Here is a 20,826-nt window from a genome sequence, read left to right as displayed (position 1 = left end):
TAAATATTTCATTAAACATATGAGTATACCTCCATGTTGTAGGTAAAAAGAAAAATAAAATGTAAGTGGTCACCAGTTATGCACAAATTATATACTTTATTTTTAAAAACAAAACTAATCACATTAGTGAACAAAGGTATATTAATGGAAATTTGAAAAATTACTATTGTTCTTCTAAGACATCTACCCATGAATAGAATACCTTCTGAAAAGAATCTTCATCTGTTATGTCATAAACTAAAATAGCTCCATTTGAATCTCTGTAGTAAATTGGACCCAATGCATGGAATCTCTCTTGACCTGCCGTATCCTAAAGAAAGCAACAAATGCTTATTAGATCAGAAGAAAAATACAAATCTGCGATTGCAACTACGGTGAACTTTTCGATTAATTGGAAAATATGGCATAAAGTCACAGACAACCACAAAACCCTACTAACAGAAACAAAACAGCAAAACAGGCCACACAAAAAATTTTTAAGTTATGACCAATATGTAATATTTTAGTGATATACAAAAGTTACTTTTTCCCTCCCAACCTTCCTCCTCCTCAGCAACTTCCCCACCCCCATTAAAATACCAGTTTCAGTTGCCAGAGGGTCAAAACAGCCAACACAGTATTATAAGCCAGGAATACGCTCTGCCCTAAGTTTAAGTTCCCACACTGGGAGAGACAGAGAAACGGCACATGCATCAAGATCACCAGTCAACAAGTATCCGCTGCATTATCCTCACCCTACTCTCCACCAGCCATTCCCTTAGAAGGCTGGAATATGGAGACACAGGGTGGGGAAAAAAAGGCCAGGGAAGCTGTCCACCCACCCTGTCCTCTCTCTGAAGTGGAACCCTTCTGAGTTGACCCTTCTCCAGTTGAAAAGTTATGACAGCAATATTCAAATATACAATTATATTCCAGATATAATTCTCAACCAGATTTTAAGATTCTTTTTATTTAAAAAAAAAAAAAAGTGTTGGCTAAGCTCCAATTAACTTTAAAAAAAAGAAAAAAGGAAGAAGCCTCCATGCATAAGAGTTGAAAAAGTTCACTTACCCATATGGCAAGGTTTACTCTTTTCCCACCAATATTTAACTTCTTTGTTAAGAATGATGCCTAAAAAGAGAAATATACATTAAACAATGTTTCATATAAAATAAGATTCTTTATCCTAACAACTATAGATGAATGAATCATCTCAATGAAAAAGTTATCTGGGAGAAAAAGTAATCACCAAGTTTTAAATTAATGATCGAAATTGTTTCATTAAAGATAAGACATTATTTACATTTTTATCTAAAAAAATCTTGTTTTCTGAAAATAGGTTATACAAAACACACAGAAAATAAGTATTTTTTTCTTAATATTTTTCCTTATCTATATGGAACAAAATTTTCCCTAGAGCATTTAATTTGATGCTACCTTATCTACTCACAGAAAGAAAGAGTCTAAGAGATTTCTAAGATAAAATAAATGTTTACTGGTGGCTTACTTAACGTACAAATATCAGTATTATTCAAAATGGTTCCACAATTACTTCATAACTCAATTGTTTAACATATATTCAATAATTATCCTAAGTATTAATGTCAGAGAAATGAAAGGACATGATTCTACCCTTTATACTCTATTAGAGAAACAGAAATAAAGAGAATTACGATTCCATGTGATCATTGCTAAAATGGAGGGTCTTGCCAAATACACTGTAAAGATAGCACTGAGAAAGGAAGTATAACAGTTGTCTGAATGAATCAAAGGCGGCTTCAGACAGAAGGTAATGATCTCCCCTTTAGGAGCAGTATGGATTGTTCCTGATAGATGAGTGAAGCCACTGAAGCCTCAAACACATGACCCCATCCCACAGGGAACTCCAAGTGGGTATGGTCAATACCAGAGATGAGACTACATAGATGGACTTTACCTTGTGGGTCTCAATAAAACCTGTTCTAAGACACCAGACATGTATTTAGACACACACACGTCAGGTATACTTTGGAAATGCTATTTATTGATTTTTATACACCAACAATGCACATTAACACATTAAGATGCTGCCAAAAGGAAGGCTAGCTGACTGTATTTATACAAGCATTTCCCAAACTCATTTGAACTCTTTTTCCCTGATTTTCTTCTGTATAGCACTGAATCTTTTTTTCCTGGAAAAATACCAACTTCATCCTAAAGAACAACTGTTTGAAGAAACAGGACTACTGACAAGGGAGAATCACTGAATGGTTTCAAGCAATGGGGAAAAAGATCTATATTTTAAGAGAATGATCCTGGGATAGGAAGGGAGGTTGGACTGGAAAAGATAGGTAGAAAGAACACTATTACAAAATTGGAGAAAAACATAAAAAAGGAGATCTGAACTAAGACCATGAAGATAGGAAAGAAAGAAGAGAATTAAGAGTTACTGAAGACGAAATATATCCAGAATCCAGAGTCAGCTGACATGTTCAAAAAAAAGGAATAGAGAGCTGAGTTCAGACCTGTATAGAGATAGTCATATTTAGGTGTATTTAGATAGAGAAAGTACAAAGAAGGTGAAACAGATAAAAGGTCAGGATGGTGAATTACTGAAGGAAAGAAACAATTGAGGTTTCTTTTACCTCAATTTCAGGAAGGTCTTTTTGCTATGGGCACACCACAGAAAATTAGAACTAAGAAAAGGATGTAGTGATTAAGGAGTCTACAGATAAATATAAACGGCAGAGCTGGGTTCAAACCCATGTATGTCTGCCTTCGAGGCCCAAGCTATTCTCAAGATATTTTTGTAAATAAAATAAAAATTATACAGAAAAGAAGAAAAATAAATTAAATGTCAAAACAGCAAAGTAACCTGAAAAATGAGAAGACCAAATATATGTTATGACAATAAATGACTTCTCCCATTCATGCTAGCATAGGAACTAAGAATATGAACTTTGGAGCAGAACCTGTGGATCTGAATCTCAGCTTTGCCACATACTAGCTGTGTAATTTACTTGAACTCAATCATTTTCATGGTTTCAATATCAATGCCACATGGAAAAAAAAACAAAATCTGAATCCTATCCGAATATTTAATGGGTAGGTGAATTTAAGTCCCTCTTTTTCAAACACATGTAAGAAAGACTGAACCAATCTTCTCCTCAAAATTGGATTTTCATTCTGATTTTGATCACATTCGCCTTCTCATTGAAGTTTAGTTTAGTATTTTGATCACATTCGCCTTCTCATTGAAGTTTAGAAACTTAGAAATATCTTCTTAAGCCCTTGTCAGTCTATATGCCTCCAAAATCTACCAAGCCTTGTCTTCACATTTCCTCTGGGGTCTATGACCACCAGTCTCTTATTATGTCATAACATAAATACCTCTGGTTCACCTCACACCCCGCTCTGCATGCCATATTATCTTCCCAAAGCTTCCCTGGTTAAAACAAAAACAAAAACAAGACAAACAAAAAAAAAAAAACCACAACAACTACTTACAACTCATCGAAGGGTTCCCTAACAGGTTATCATTTTTAATAAGTATGCTTGAACATCCCTGCTGACAGCTAATATCATAACCTTTTGGTCATGAGTGTTGTGGAGATTTCTCACAAGAAGGGAGTGCATCAGAGTTGGTAAAGCTGCCTCATTTCTTTTCTACCAACCCCTCCGAAATTTCCCACCGCTCTCCCATGGCAAATTTAAAGGACAGTATTAAGTCTCCCTTAAAGAACTACGGATACACAGAAACACTTGTACGGAAAGGGTACACATGACAACACTGATTATACAGAAAAACAAAAACAATGAAATTATCTGTGTTCAATAGGTAAGTAGTTAAAAATTCATAAAAATAGCCCATCCATGCAGTAAAAACACTACACAGTCATTTCTACTACTGCTGCTAATACTAGCTAACATTTATCAAATGTTTATTTTCTGCCAAATACTGTACTACGTGCTTTTCACAAAATCATTCATAAGCTGCTTCTTTATAAAAGTTGGGGAGCCCACATATACAATTAAAAGTCTCAAAGCCTTATCTTTATATCCAAAGACTTCCACAATGTGTCCACATCTATCTTCTTAGGATAGCTTCCAATATTTCTTTACTTATTCTCCAACTTATATGGCTTTTTTGCATCCTCTTCAATTCTTCTGTCCATAAAATTCCCCTCTAATTTGGGCCTATTCTCTGTTCTCTATCTGAATTCCACCTATCCAAACATGGCTCTTTTTCCTTGAAATTTCATGTTCTCTTATACTCATGCATGCAATGCACACTAAATTTTTCTATCCTGAAGAATTTTAGGGAATCGACTCTGCATTTACTGCAGCTTATACTGTCATATATATAAATTATCTTTTCATGGGTATAAGTATTCTGTTAACTAGACTACATATTTTTATTTAATGTTTCTACAGCACTTACAATGAAATGGGCAGTGTTCTAAGTGCTTCTCAAATATTAATTCACTTAATTCTCAGGTGCCAATAACACCTTGTGAGTCAGAGATAATTGTTATCCATGTATTACAGATGTGGAAAATGAGGCATAAGGAGGGTAAATATCTTGCCCAAGGTCACACAGTAAGTGACACAGTGTCATCTGAAATCCCAGGCAGTTTGGCTCCAGATATTAATTATAACTACTATGCTACGATACTTCCCAGACTGAGATCTGAGCTAACACTTCCTGTCTTGTGGAAGAAGTGAGGGGAAGTCATAGTATCCTGTCCATAATTGACAATCAAATACTGTTATTATAGATATGCACATCTACAATATGCCCAGGTAAATCATTGCAGGTATAACTCAATTTAGTAGGAGATATGCTCCTAAGTTTCCTTCTTAATCAAATTATTTTAACTCATATATATGATGCACTAGTAAAGCATATTATCAAAGGATCCCTAGTAAATATTTTTTTCCTTCATAATGAAAAACTTAAGCCCTGCTCTATGGAAAGATTCTGTTTCATAAATCATCTCATTTGATATAAATCCTAAGTTTTTAACATTTTATAGACATTTTCTTCAAGGGAGAACTCTTTTTAAAAAACTTTAGAAAATTGTTTTTAAAAAATAAAATTATGAATATATTTAAGAAGAAAGCTGAAACATCAAGATAGCAGCAAACAGGTATAAAAATAGGCACGTAGACCAATGGAACAATAGAGAACCCAGAAATAAAGCCAAATACACCCACCTGATCCTCGACAGAGCATATAAAAACAGAAATTTGGGAAAAGACAGCCTACTTAACAAAAGGTGCTGGGAAAACTGGCAAGCCACACGTAGAAGAATGAAATTGGATCCTCATCTCTCACCTTATACAAAAATCAACTCAAGATGGATCAAAGACTTAAATCTAAGACCTGAAACCATAAAAATTCTAGAGAATAACACTGGAAAAACTCTTCTAGACATTGGCTTAGACAAAGAATTCATGACTAACACCCCAAAAGCAAATGCAACAAAAACAAAAATGAATAAATGGGACCTAAGTAAACTGAAACGCTTCTGCACAGCAAAATAAATAATCAGCAGAGTAAGCAGACAACCCAGAGTGGGAGAAAATGTTTGTAAACTAAGCATCCAAGAAAAGACTAATATCCAGAATCTACAAGGAACTCAAACATATCAGCAAGAAAAAAACAAATAATCCCATCAAAAAGTGGGCAAAGGACATGAAAAGACAATTCTCAAAAGAAGATACACAAACAGCCAACAAACGTATGAAAAAATGCTCAACATGACTAATTATCAGGGAAATGCAAATTAAAATCACAATAAGCTACCCCTTACTCCTGCAAGAATGACCATAATTAGTCAAAATAACAATAGATGTTGGTGTGGATGTGATGAAAGGGGAACACTTTTACACTGCTGGTGGGAACGTAAACTAGAACAACCACTATAGAAAACAGTATGGAGATTACTTAAAGAACTAAAAGCATTATAGAACTATCATTTGATCCAGCAATCCCACTACTGAGTATCTACCCAAAGGAAAAGAAGTCGTCATATGAAAAAGACACATGCACACACGTTTACTGCAGCACAATTCACAATTGCAAAGATATGGAACCAACCTGAGTGTCCATCAACCAACAAGTGAATAAAGAAAATGCGGTATATATACACCATAGAATATTACTCAGCCATAAAAAGGAACGAAATAATGTCTTTTACAGCAACTTGGATGGAGCTGAAGGCCATTATTCTAAGTGAAGTAGCTCAAGAATGGAAAATCAAATATTGTATGTTCTCATTTATAAGTGAGAGCTAAGCTATGAGGATGCAAAGGTGTAAGAATGATATAATGGACTTAGGGTACTCAAGGAGGAAGGTTTGGAGGAGGGTATGGGATAAAAGACTACATACTGAATATGGTGTACACAGCTCAGGTGCACCAAAATCTCAGAAATCACCACTAAAGAACTTATGCATGTAACAAAAAAACACCTATACCCCAAAAACTATTGAAATAAAAATAAAAATTTATTAAAAAAGATAGCAGCAAACAATCAAAAGGCTGAAATTTGTCTTTTCTTTTTTAACCACCTCTACCATGCACACTTAATTTGGCCAGACTACTGAGATACCACTGTAGATATAATAATTACTCTGGAGCAGTGGTTCTTAATTCTTACATGGTAGTGAGGGTGGGAGAAGTAATTACAAACTTCTTTAAGAATATGAAGAAAGCCATGAACCTACTCACTCCCCAAAACACCACTCATACGCACATACTAAAAACAATTCCCACGTACTTCCAATAGATTTATAAATGCCTGGCAACATCTCAGTAAAGAACTCCCAGTCCACAAATGGAAGGAGGGAGAGTGACATTAAACAATAGCCAATTCAAAAGGTTCTAGGACTATAGGAAGAGGAGAAAATTCATACTATGTGCCAAGCACTGTGCTTGGGCTTTTTCATTTAATTTTCAACAACTCTGTGAAGTAGATATTTATTCTTACTTTACAGCTGTGAACTTGATATTTAAAAAAAAAATACAGTGACTCACAGAAGGTCAGACAACTCAGCTGGGTGCTGCAGTGGGTGGAAGCCTGTCTGACTCCACAATGGTTTTTCCATTGCACAAAGCTAACTATTCTAGAACATACACACATTTCTTAACCTGGCACTCCTCCACTTGGACAGTAAGTGTTCTTGGACCCTAACCTCCCCAAATATTCTCAGGGTAGGCACAAAGTATTACTAGCAAGGATCCACGTAAGTAATGGCACATTCTCCACCCTACCTCCTTCAAATCCTGAGTTATTTCACCAGCACATCTTCTAATCTCAATTATTTCATCTTCTATGCTTTAGTGATATTACAAAATTAACAATCTTATTAGCTCATGTTGTCATCTGTAACTTGTATTAATACCTGATTCTTGTTTACCCAACAGCTTACTGGAAATCATAGTGGAAGACAAAAAAGAAAATGCTATTTTAAAAAAAATCGACAGGTAATCACAGGGAGGAGGAAAAAAATTAAAAATTTAAAAACTTAAAAAAAAGGATTATAAGAGAGAAATAATAGAGAAAAAATATATCTGCCAAATTAAAGTCTTTTCATAACTTGTTTAATCAATTTCTTGGTTCTCTGTTAACTGGACCATTTGCTGTGCTTGCTAACTACCGTTTTGTCAAAGCAAACCACCTAAAGTAGTATTTGTTAGTTATAAGGTATCTGTTGAAAGCAATATAGTAACTACATTGTGAACAAATACTTTCCTGGCTTTATCTAGTATCAACTAAATTCAACAGATTTCATTAATTGGGGGCCTGCCATTGGGGAGTGTATGAGTAAGATTGTGTGTGTGTGTGTGTGTGTGTATGTGTGTGTGTGTGTGTGCACGCGCGCAAAATAAATATTCTTGCTAGTTGCTAACACTGATGCAGACTTAAGTATTTAAAGAATATTGTACAATTATTTGTTAATTTTTTAAATAAAATTAAAAAATAAATGAATAAAGCATTACCACTTCCAGACTTAAGAGATGACAGAATTCAGGCAGGTTAATTTATAAAATTAGCCCTCTCTAGCAAGGCAATAAAAATTAGCTACCAAAAAACTAAGCTAGGCTGGGCGCGGTGGCTCACGCCTGTAATCCCAACACTTTGGGAGGCTGAGGTGGGTGGATCACCTGAGGTCAGGAGTTCGAGACCAGCCTGACCAACAAGGTGAAACCCCATCTCTACTAAAAATACAAAATTAGCCAGGCGTGATGGTGGGCACCTGTAATCTCAGCTACTCAGGAGGCTGAGGCAGAATTGCTTGAACCCAGGGGGCAGAGGTTGCAGTGAACGGAGATCATGCCATTCCTCTCCAGCTTGGGCGAAAGGGCGATACTCCATCTCAGGAAAAAAAAAAAAAAAAAAAAAAAACCTAAACTAGGTGCTTGTATATTTCCACATTTCTTCTTAGTTTCTAAAAACAAGGACTATAATTAGTTTAGGAGTCCAAATAAAGACTTTCAAAAGGAAAGTCAAAGAATCATGTTTAAAGAGTAACTCAAAGCACAAAGCAGAAAATGGCAGTCAGATACAGAAATTTGTGGCCACATTCACAAAAACTCATTTCTTAAGTAAAATCACCCAAACTTCTATAAAATACCAATAAAATACTAAGCAGAAAAAGATTTTAAAAAGAACTTCAATTATTATACTGTATGAAGACATTATAATAAATCACTTAAATCAACAAGTAATTGGCTTTCAAGCATACTCAGAAGATACTTTGAACACTCAAAATATTCTTTATGCAAACAAAGAAACCAAGATTCCTAGACTAAGACTATGATGCAAAATGTAAAACCACTGCTACAACCTGAATGCCACGTGTTGCTCAGGTTAAGGTGTGTTTAAAAAATAAATAAAAGCCGAGTGTCTCCAAAATAAAATAAAATAAATTTACTTTTAAGAAGTAGTAGACTAGGCCAAAAAAGGCACACCATTTCTATTTTTTAAATTTATTTATTTTTTAGAGATGGAGTCTTGCTCCATCACCCGGGCTGGAGCGCAATGGTACAATTTTGGCTCACTGCAACCTCTGCCTCCCAGGTTCAAGTAATTCTCCTTCCTTAGCCTCCTGAGTAGCTGGGATTACAGGTACCCACCATCATGCCTGGCTCTTTTTTTTTTTTTTTTTTTTTGAGATGGAGTCTCGCTCTTTCGCCCAGGCCTGACTGCAGTGGCGCTATCTAGGCTCACCGCAAGCTCCGCCTCCCAGGTTCACGCCATTCTCCTGCCTCAGTCTCCCGAGTAGCTGGGACTACAGGCGCCCGCCACTGCACCCGGCTAATTTTTTGTATTTTTAGTAGAGACAGGGTTTCACCGTGTTAGCCAGGATGGTCTCAATCTCCTGACCTTGTGATCTGCCTGCCTCGGCCACCCAAAGTGCTGGGATTACAGGAGTGAGCCACCGCACCTGGCCCTCATTTTTGTAGAGACAAGGTTTCACCATGTTGGCCAGGCTGGTCTTGAACTCCTGACCTCAGGTGATCCACCCACCTCAGCCTCCCAAAGTGCTAGGCTTCCAGATGTGAGCCACCATGCCCGGCCCTTTTATTTTTATTTTTTAAAAACAGGGTCTCACTATGTTGCCCAGGTTGGTCTTAAACTCTGGGGCTCAAGCTATCCTCCTGCCTGCACTTCTCAAAGTGCTGGGATTACTGAGCCACGATGCCCAGCTGGCACACCATTTCTATTTGTGGGACCTTGGAAATTTAATTAAAGTCTTTTTTACTTTTAAGAGACAAGGTCTCACTCTGTCACCCAGCTGGAGTGCAGTGGCACAATCATAGCTCACTGCGGCCTCAATCTCTTAGGCTCAAGGGATCCACTAGCCTCAGCCTCCTGAGTACCCAGGCATATGAGTGTGCACCACCATGCCCAGCTATTTTTTTTTTTTAAACTGGAGATGGAGTCTTGCTACATTACCCATGCTGGTCTTGAACTTGTGTCCTCAAGCAATCCTCCCACCTCATCCTCCCAAAGCATAGGATTATAGGTGTGAGCCACTGCACCCAGCCGAATCCAAGTCTTAGTTTCCTCATTTGCCAAACTGTTAGGATACTACTGCCTAGCCAACCTTACAGCACTACTCTGTTAATCACCCAGGCACCTATCCTAGACTTCAGGAGGCAGGCAGAATTCTGAAGTTGGGACTCTAAAAAGAAAGGGGACTGCTGATCTTGATTAATCTTCAATAAGCACCTTCAATAAGGGAAAAAAAAAGGGGTACATAACCCAAGACCACAGATATAAAGAGGGCACACCGAATTGAGGAAGTGGTTAAAACCAAAATGGCACAATCCTTTAAGAATAAAGTCAAGAAAAGTAACTGATAGTTAAAGTACCTTGCTCATCTTTATATTCCCCAGCTAATACAATGTTTGACATATACCAAGTATAAAATAAATGTTTCTTGAATTTAACTGCATAGATTCAACAGTATTGCCTTTGTAAATTCCAGAGAAACAGTAGTAACTCCCTCACTCCAATTGTCTTTCTTATTTTTGCCAAGTTTATCAAAGCCTCAAATCAGCGAGGAAATCACACGAGAGCTTGGGGACTCTATATAAGTTAAGAGAGCTTACCTACAGGATTACTCCGTAACTATCAGTACCTTGGAGCAGCTCTGGAAAAAGAGAGCCACACTAAAACACCAAAGTATGGCAAATGTCACAATTAAAAAAAAAAAAAAAAAAAAAAAAAAAAAAAAGAAAGTGAATTCCGGAAATGTAGATCTCAGTGAAAACACTAGAATGGATTTGCTTTATTTTAAAAATATTTAACCTATAAGCAATTTTAAAATGTAATGACCCCTCAGAGACAGCATGAGTTCTCAAAATAATTCACGTGAAAATAATCCCATTACCTTTTTTGGCTGAATTACCATGAAAGAAAAACATAAATCCAGCATCATTTATTCATTTAACAGCAAACAGCAAACATTTATTAAACAAACATGTGCCAGGCTCTGTGCTAGTAGCTTTACATATGACGGCTGTCTATGTAATCCACATAAAGTCCTATGAGTAAGGTACTCCCATTTTACAGAAAAGGAGCTTGCTTACGTGAATTAGAATATCCTGTCAGGATCATGATGGCTATGAAGTGGGAGTAAGAATTCAAACCCCAGTGTAACTTCAAAGTCCTTTCTCTTTTCACCACATTATATGGCCTCCTAATAGATGAGTACTGCAGAAACATAGCGTATCTTGTCTTCTGCAAGAATTTGACAAAGCATCTCATGATAACCTTGTGGGCAAGACAGATGTGGCTTGGGCACAAAGGAGAACTGTAATGCTGGAGTAATTGTTTACATTTTATTAACGGATTTGTGTCCACTAGGTAGTAGCCCATAGCAGTCAGTCTTCCATTATCATTAATATGTACAGCACTCCATTAACAACTGTTTCTTACTCAAAGGAAGGAGGAGGGGATGGCCTGTGGCCCATGCATGGCCCGAAAAAGCCCCTAAGATTCTATGTCTACAGAAAATTGCACTTCTGGTCATGCATCACTGGACTACAGTAAAACTGGCTGCAGAGCTTTGTACTTGGCCCTCTCTCTCTGCTTTCTTTCAAAGTCTTTAATAATGAACTGCTGAGAACATTAAAGGCATTCTTACCTAACTTTCAGATGACAAAGTTAAAAAGTAGCTAATCCAGACAGTAGATTCCACCTTATTCTTTGAATGTCCAGGACCCAACCTAGTGCCTGGCCCACAGGAGCCCAGTGAGTGTTTCGTGAATTACAGAATCCAAATTAAAGAGGACATTCACAGCTTAACTACTGGAGCAAATCTACCAAAGCCAACCTTAATGTGTCAAGTATATTAGAAACAAAAGAAAAAGCTTAATTACAATACCAAAGAAAAGAGAATTTGAGAGATACAAATAATGCCCTTTTTTTGAAGCAATTAAGACTAAGATGTTTCAGTTGACAGCAAATTCAATATTTATCAAAAAGAAATTCTGAGAGCTTCCCTAAAAGCTCAGAGAATCTTTTCTACTTCAGTGTTGGAAAAGGATTCTCAACAGGAGAGGTGATAGCCTGCACTTCTCTGTTCAGTTCAAACCACCACAACTGGAATTATTTCTACAGCTCAAGGCATCACACTTTAAGGAAAGAAGGACAATGATTAAATAGTGTCTAGAAGAGATATCAAAATAGTGAAAGGGCCAGGCACAGTGGCTCATACCTCTAATTTCAGCATTTCAGGAGGCCAAAGCAGGAGGATTGCTTCAGCTCAGAGTTCTAGAACAGCCTGGGCAACATAGCAAAACCTCAACTCTACCAAAAAAAAAAAAAAAAATTTAGCCGGGCATGGTGGTGCACGCCTGCGGTCCCAGCTACTTGGAGGCTGAGGTGGAAGGATTATTTGAGCCCAGGAGTTGGAGGCTGCAGGCAGCTATGATATCACCACTAGAGCAAGACTCTGCCTCCCAAAAAAAAAAAAAAAAAAAAAAGTGAAAGGATTTAAAACGATTCACTGTCACTGGAGATCCAGTTAAGGGAACTAGAGTTGTTTACCCAAGAGAAGACAAGATAGCTATCTTCAACTATCAGAAGGTATGTCATATGAGACACCAAGATTCAGAGGGGAGAATTAGGACTGAAGACTACAGGGAAACAGATTTTGGCTTTCTATACAGAAAAACTTATTAGAAATTAGACCTGTCTAAAAATAAAATGGGACCGGAAGTGGTGGCTCACACCTATAATCCCAGCACTTTGGGAGGCCGAGGCAGGTGGATCACCTGAGGTCAGGAGTTCGAGACCAGCCTGGCCAACATGGCAAAACCCCATCTCTACTAAACATACAAAAATTAGCCAGGCATGGTGGCACGCACCTGTAGTCCCAGCTACTCAGGAGGCTGAGGCAGGAGAACCACTTGAATCTAGGAGGCAGAGGTTGCAATGAGTCGAAATCGCACCCCTCCACTCCAGCCTGGGCGATAGAGTGAGACTACGTCTCAAAAAGAAAAAAATTTAAAAATGAAATGGGACACCTTAGGACATAGTGAGCTTTCCACTTTCCATAATACCAGTTCATTTCACCTCCAAGATGTTAAAAAAAAAAAAGGGGGGGGGACAATCACTTGACTAAACATTAGAAGACCAAAACAGTGACCCATACATAAACTGTCTTAAATTCCTGTCAATCCTGCAATTCTTTGAAATGTATGAGAATGTACTTTATAAAATACAAAGGAGTTTACAGAGATAGGTACTCTGTTGACAAGAAAAAAGGTGAACTCTTCCTCTCATATCTTCTGACACGATTTCCTCTCCATTTGGAAATTAAAAGAATACAAAGTTGTGTCTTACGAGTCACATAAATCAAATTCCTCTGAAAAATTGTTAAGAAAGATGAGGTGAACTGATATCTCTGAAAGAGATTAGACACATTGCTGTTTACATACATTGGTGTACAACAAAATCCTAAATTCTATAATATAATTCAGATATAATACTGGATATCTACTATAACTTCGTCCTCCCCTCTGTAGGAGTACAGTGGCTTTTCATATATTTAAAAACCTTTACTCTGCTTTTAGTTTCAAGAATGTTTTAGAAATTTAAAATGGAAGTGTAATTTTTAAGTTGAAAGGGTATGGCCAGGTGCAGTGGCTCACCCCTGTAATCCCAGCACTTTGGGAGGCCAAGGCGGGCAAATCACCTGAGGTCAGGAGTTCAAGACCTGCCTAGCCAACAAGGTGAAACCCCGTTACTATTAAAAATACAAAAAAATTAGCCAGGTGTGGTGGCGCGTGCCAGTAATCCCAGCTACTTGGGAGGTTGATGCAGGAGAATCATTTGACCCAGGAGTTGGAGGTTGCAGTGAGTGGAAATTGCTGCACTTCAGCCTGGGCGACAGGGCAAGACTCAAGTTATCTTTTGAAAAAAACGTGAAGACCTCAATTACAATAGTTTTCTTTTATCTTAGATCTTTGCATAAAGGAAAACACTAGATGGGTTATTTACCAATATCCCGAGGTAATGTGATTTAATTGCTCAAAATCTGAAGTCAGACAGGGGTTCAAATTTGAGCTTGGAAACTCCTGCACCATTGACTTGTGGTAATATTACTGCCAGCAAAATTACTCAACTAAACCTTTTTCCTCAGCTGTAGGGCTATCCACTAAACTATCCACTTCATAGAGTGTTATAAGAATTAAATGACAGAAAGCAAGCAAAATAATCAGCACAGTAAGAACTCACTAAATGTTAGCTATTGTTACTACTTTACCTAAGTAAATCTCTAAACTTCCAAACGATCCTAGGCATTTGTCCAGTGAATTTTCTTAATCTAAAACACCAGGCTCTCACTAATGACACTGAACAGTAACAATTCATTATTAAAATTTCGTCAGTGTTCTGGTACAAGGATTTTTTAAAAATGCAGTTTCCTGGCACCCACTTTTCCAGATATGCTTTATATACGAGTAAAATCAGAGGAGTAAAAATAGAACATGGAATCAGAGCCAGAGCGTCTTGTAAATTCTAGACTCAGTAGTTTAATAATAGCATCAAACATCCAATGTCACAACAATTAGGAGATTATGCATTCTATTAAGTAGTGTCGATGTTCTCACATGCTACACATTTACTAATTAAGACCTATTGTGCAAGATGGGGCAGTAATTAAAGACAGACAACTTACAGTGGACCAGGTCATCAGTGCTTTTTCTGTATATTTATTCTGACAACCCTATGAGCTAGATACTACTATTATGACCATTTTAACAGAAGAAACAGGCACAGACAGGTTAAGTAACTTACCCAGTATGACACAGCTAGTTAAATGGATGGAGGTGAGACATGAACCTGGACAATCAGGCTCCAAAGTCCACTAGACTTTACTGCCTTTGACCAAACTGGTAAGTCAAATTAGTAGGATAAATTTCTTCTAATACATCAAAACTGATTTCTCTGGGAGAGTTGGGGTGAGTACAACTCCCTCAAAGGCCTGGCTTCACTCTCAATCAATGATAACATTTTAACACCTTTCCAGTGTACCTGGAGAAGAAAGCCAGCCTTTTATTACAGGCAAAAGAAACTGAGTAACAGCAGCGGCTTTTAGTCTGGGGACCAATTGTTGGCCAGTATTCACTTGATGTTTCAGCGTGGGTCAATCGACCTCGCAGACTATGAGTGACCCACAAGTCAGACCCAAGCTGGCTGCAATGAAACTGCGTAACACGCCTGGTCAAGCGGTCATTTCAAAAAACCTCCAGAGATGGCTCTTTTGCCATTCCTGTTACTCAGGACAAAATGGAACTTGCATAAACACTTAGTCATCGGTAAGCGCTGAAGTTACAAATCACCTAATTCGCAAAATCAAATGCGCAGCTAAGTTCCTAATTCTGAAAGAAAGAAAAGGAGCTAACATTTGGAGACTGCAACGTTGAAGACACCTGGGACCCAGGAAGTGCAGTAAATGGGAAAAAACAGCCCACGGACAGGGACCACAACGTGCGCAGCCACCACGGGGGACACTGGGGACTTTTCAGGGCCCTTCCACTTCCCTCCCAACAGCCTGTCCTCGCGTCTACAGGCTGCCCCGATCTGGTGATTCCCCAGAGCGAATTCGGAAAGGTAAACCGAAGGCGGAGATGACATGCCTGAGATTTGCCAGCCTAGATCCAGGGGACCGGGGCGGCAAAGTTTCCCCAGCCCCGGAGCGGTAGGGGCCCTGAGGCGCCCCCTCCCGCTCCCCGAGGTCCGCACCTGCAGAGTGGTGATGTGCTTGTCGTTAAACTTGTTCTCGCAGTAGCGCAGCACCAGCGACGTCTTCCCCACGCAGCCTTCCCCCAGCAGCACCACCTTGAACGAGTAGGCTCGGCCCGCCGCCGCCGCCGCCCCGCCGCCGCCGCCGGCCGCAGCCATCCCGTCGCTTCCCGGCCGCCCGAGCCCGAGTGTCGCGCCGCCCTCCCGACAGCCGCGGCAGTGCCTTCACAGCCACAGCCGGCTCAGCCCCCACCACCCCGGCCCCGCCGACCCGGGCGCTGTCCCCACTCCCTCCTCGGGCGAGGCCTGGAAGGGCTGAGGGAAAGTCCAAGAATGAAGGGCCCCAGGCCACCACGTCAGGCACCGGAGGAAAGGCGAAGAACGATCCCTCTCTGCCTCCCTCTAATGGCGTCTCCTTCCTCCTACGTCACACCTCAGGTCACGTGAGCGCCGGGGCCTGGGCGGCCCCTGCGACTAGCCCCAGAAGAACGTGCCTGGACGTGGGCGGGGCTTCTGGGGCATCTCCCGGAGTGGAGCTGGATGTGAGTCGAGCGCCTACTGGCAATCTAGGGCAGAGCCCCGCCGCTTGCGAGCCACCTCTGCTCTTCAGTTGGTGGGAGCCTGCGGGAATAAGGAACCAGGAATTTGAGGCGAGCCCAGCTCTGGGGAAATGAAGTGCAGAACTTCATCGTTTTTGCCGAGGGGATGTTCACAAGGCTAATGATCTCTCACACCATAGGTCACTGTAAACCAAATCTGCCAAGGTGCCCTTCAATCTCTCTCTGTGGGATCCCGAATCATAGCGCCTCCCAGTTCCTCTGACCGCTTGGTCAACTACTCCATCGTCTTTCAAGTCTCAGCTTAAACCGCGTCCCTGACCACCCATTCCTTCCCCCATCCTTGCATTCCCCCACCTCGCAAAATTAGGTGTTTCTTAACACCAGTATACCACCTCCTTTACCAGGGCTTTACACACTCCATGGATATTATTAATACTTTCCTAAGTGTTTATTGACTCTCATCAGGCTATAGGTTCGTTGAGGGCAAGGTCTGTATAAGACCTGCCCACTTTTGAATTCCTAACCCCAAGTGCTCTTCAGTTTTTCTGTCTTTCATGAAGCCTCTGACATTCCATGGTACTCCACCTTGAGGTGGCTTGTTTGATGATCGGTTGTTTTTTCTCATCTGCATCCCCATTTTTGTTTGTTTGTTTTTATTGTTAGTTTTGAGATGGAGTCTCGCTGTGTCGCCCAGACTGGAGTGCAGTGGCGTGATCTCGGCTCACTGCAGTCTCTGCCTCCTGGTTCAGGTGATTCTCCTGCCTCAGCCTCCCGAGAAGCTGGGACCATAGGGGCCCACCACCGCGCCCTGCTACTTTTTGTATTTTTAGTGGAGACGGGGGTTTCACCATGTTGGCCAGGCTGGTTTTGAACACTGACCTCAAGTGATCCACCTGCCTCGGCCTCCCAAAGTGCTGGGATTACAGGTGTGAGCCACCACACCCGGCCTGCCTCCAAGAAACCATACTCCTCTAAGAAATCATACTAATATTTCTGAAAATTTGTTAGAAACCTGGTGTCAGGTAAACATTTTTTAAAAAATCAATCGTCTTTCATACATCAAACCAGGTTAAAAAAAAAAAAAAAAGAGGCCGGGCGCGGTGGCTCACGCCTGTAATCCCAGCACTTTGGGAGGCCGAGGCGGGCGGATCACAAGGTCAGGAGATTGAGACCATCCTGGCCAACACAGTGAAACCCCATCTCTACTAAAATACAAAAAATTAGCTGGGCATGGTGGCGCAAGCCTGTAATCCCAGCTACTCGGGAGGCTGAGGCAGGGGAAGCACTTGAACCCGGGAGGCAGAGGTGGCGGTGAGCCGAGATCGCATCACTGTACTCTAGCCTGGCGACAGAGCAAGACTCTGTCTCAAAGAAAAAGAGTCGGTTAATTCATTCAACAAATATTTAAATGTGCCCACCATATGCCAGGCACTGTGCTCAACAAGATAAAATGTCTCTGTCCTCACAGAGCTTACATTTTATCAGGGAAGACAGATGTAGTCAATTATACAATAAATGCTTTCATCTTGATGAAACAGTTCAGAGTATCTTGCAAGCATGTATGGGAACCCAACTGATTTAGCATGCTAGAGAAGCTTTCCCTGAAGAAAGTTATCTTTGGGTAAGAGTAACCTAGTCAGGAAGGACAGGAGAGCTTTGCAAACAGAGATAACAGCATGTTCAATGGCTTCAGATAGGAAGGAGCATCTAAAATTGAGCAACTGTAAATGTGACTAGAATTTAGGGAGAAAAAAAAACTCCAGAAGAGACCATGAGGAAGTTGGGGATCAATACTGAAAGGGTCTTTAAGCAAATGAAAGATTTTCATAAGATGACTGACATAATCAGATTTGACCACTCTGGCTATAATTTGAAAAGTGAATTGGAGAAGGATAATATTTTAGATTTGTTTAGAACCAACCATTAAAGAGACTCTATGTTTTATAAAATATCCTCATGATTGTATCTAAAGATATATTTTCTACCTCTCTCCTCCACATTCCTCCCCTTAGGGTCTTTGCACATTTATAGACACTTCTAGAACTAGGAAAGAACTTCATTTTGAGAGAGCACCTTCCATTGTTCTTTCTGAGCACTTCCTCATATTGGATTGAAATCTGCCTCTCTTCACCTGCAATTAATACTGTTTCTATTTATACATTATATATGGAATCCCTATTCCCTATAAACATATGAAGAAAGCTGTGTGTTCTTCCTTTAAGCCTTCTCCTTTCTTCTTTTCGATACAGCCAATCCTTTCAACCATTTTTCAAATTGTGTGCATTTGATCATTTAACAGCTTGGTCATCTTAGAAACTAAATGCATTACTTTGCATTTATCACTAAATCAAAGCAATTAAAATTTTTTATAGTAAAACAAAATAATTTTTTTGTGAGACAGGATCTCACTCTGCTGCGCAGGCTGGAGTGCAGTGCCACAATCACAGCTCACTGCAACCTCAACCTCCTGGGCTCCAGCAATCCTCCCACCTCAGCCTCCCGAGTAGCTGGGACTACAGGTGTGTGCCACCACACCTGGTTAATTTTTTAATTTTTTTTTATAGAGACGGTATCTTACGTGTCTTGCTATGTTGCCCAGGCTGGTCTTGAACTCCTGGGCTCAAGCAATCCTCCAGCCTCAGCTTCCTGAAGTGCTGGGATTACAGGTATAAGCCACGACACTCAACCAAAATAATTTTTGAAGTTAAAATAAGTTTTTACATTTAGCTTACATTGACATTTAAGAAGGTAGTGCAAGTTTTCATGGGTTACAATAAGTAGGTTGGCATACTTTTGAGCACAGAGTGGGTAAATATAGATGTGAATTGTGATAGGCTGATAACGGCCCCTAAAGATATCAGCTCCTAGATTCTGGAGCCTGTAGATGTTACCTTATTTGGGAAACAGGTCTTTTTTATATAAGTTAAGGATCTTGAGATGGGGAGATTATCTGGGTGGGCCCTAACTGCAATCACAAGTATCCTTATAAGAGAGAGGCAGAAAGAGATGCTTCACACCCAGAAGAGGAGAAGGCAGTGTGACCACAGAGGCAGATTAAGGAGCAATGTAGCCATAAGCCAAGGAATGCTTACAGACACCAGAGCTGGAAAAGACAAGGAGCCCCTAGAGCCTCTGGAGGGGGTTCAGCCCTGCAGATATGCTAATTTTAGCCTAGTGAAACTAACTTTGATTCCTGACCTCCAGAACTAAAAGAGAATAAATGTGTGCTGTATTAAGCTACCAAGTTTGTGATCATTTGTTATAGCAGCCATGGGAAACACACTTAAGTATGTTGTGAGAAAACAAGTAGCCCGTAACAGTCGAAGCATTGAAAGAGATTCAGGCCAATTCTGGGATAGATTCTACGCTCTTAAGAATTTAGGCCAGGCTGGGCAGTGGCTCAAGCCTGTAATCCCAGCACGTTGGGAGGCCGAGGCGGGTGGATCACGACGTCAGGAGATCGAGACCATTCTGGCTAACACGGTGAAACCCTGTCTCTACTAAAAATACAAAAAATTAGCCGGGCGAGGTGGCGGGCGCCTGTAGTCCCAGCTGCTCGAGAGGCTGAGGCAGGAGAATGGCGTGAACCCCGGGGGGTGGAGCCTGCAGTGAGCCGAGATTGCGCCACTGCACTCCAGCCTGGGTGAAAGAGCGAGACTCCGTCTCAAAAAAAAAAAAAAAAAAAAGAATTTAGGTCAGTCTTAGAGTCAACTATGATTGGTCTGTATAAACTTAACAGGGACTGCCACACAAAAAAACTAGAACTCCAGTTCCTCCTTAGAGAAGAGCTGCAAAAATGTGAGGACACTTCAGTGAGTGCATAACTCAAAACATATTCCTGAATGGTGAGGACTGAGGCATGATAGGGTGCAAATTCATGTAGCTCCTCTTCCCCCAATAAAAAACAGGAATAATTATACAGGTGAAATCAAGTTAACAATGAACATGTAGCACAATATCAAATGGGGAAAAATTGTTGCACAGAGGTAAAATGCAGCTTTATTTCTGTAGGAGGGAAAGAACAACCTCACCAGTTTTGTGGTGTTTATAAAGTTGAGTTTATGGACTATTTATAATGTATACGAGATCTAGTTTTTGGAATGACTCTTCCTTTCTCCACCTGTTCTTGCACTACTTTTGTGAATTAAGACCAATGTCCTGGGCTGGGCATGGTGGCTCATGCCTGTAATCTCAGCACTTTGGGAGGCTGAGGCAGGAGGATCACTTGAAGCCAGGAGTTCGAGACCATCCTGGGCAACATAGCAAGATCCTGTCTCTACAATATTTTTTGTTTTGAGACAGAGTCTCACTCTGTTGCCCAGGCTGGAGTACAGTGGCACAATCTTGGCTCACTGCAGCCTCGACCTCCGGTGCTTAAGTGATCCTCCCACCTCATCCTCCTGAGTAGCTAGTACTACAGGTACACACCAACATGCCTGGCTAATTTGTTTGTATTTGTAGAGATGGGGTTTCACTATGTTGCCCAGACAGGTCTTGAACTCCTGGGCTCAAGTGATCCGCCTGCCTCAGTCTCCCTAA

At 40.3% G+C, this 20,826-nt stretch overlaps 1 protein-coding gene across 1 annotated transcript in view; it reads right to left on the bottom strand.

Annotated features, from left to right (window-relative positions):
• RAB21 (RAB21, member RAS oncogene family) overlaps window positions 1-16,137 on the bottom strand; it is a 31,440-nt gene extending 15,303 nt beyond the window's left edge. The window contains exons 1-3 of the mRNA XM_032170748.2: window positions 15,728-16,137; window positions 1,051-1,110; window positions 203-310 (exon numbers count right to left, since the gene is read on the bottom strand). Coding sequence (XP_032026639.1) covers window positions 203-310; window positions 1,051-1,110; window positions 15,728-15,886 — 327 coding nt within the window. The 5' untranslated portion in view covers window positions 15,887-16,137. The remainder of the gene's footprint in view (window positions 1-202; window positions 311-1,050; window positions 1,111-15,727) is intronic.
• Window positions 16,138-20,826: the final 4,689 nt, after the last annotated feature.

Source organism: Hylobates moloch, unplaced genomic scaffold (genome assembly GCF_009828535.3).
Source record: "Hylobates moloch isolate HMO894 unplaced genomic scaffold, HMol_V3 SCAFFOLD_12, whole genome shotgun sequence".
Lineage (NCBI taxonomy): Eukaryota > Metazoa > Chordata > Mammalia > Primates > Hylobatidae > Hylobates > Hylobates moloch.
Note: the sequence above shows the minus strand (reverse complement) of the source record. Positions and strands in the feature narration are given on the sequence as shown.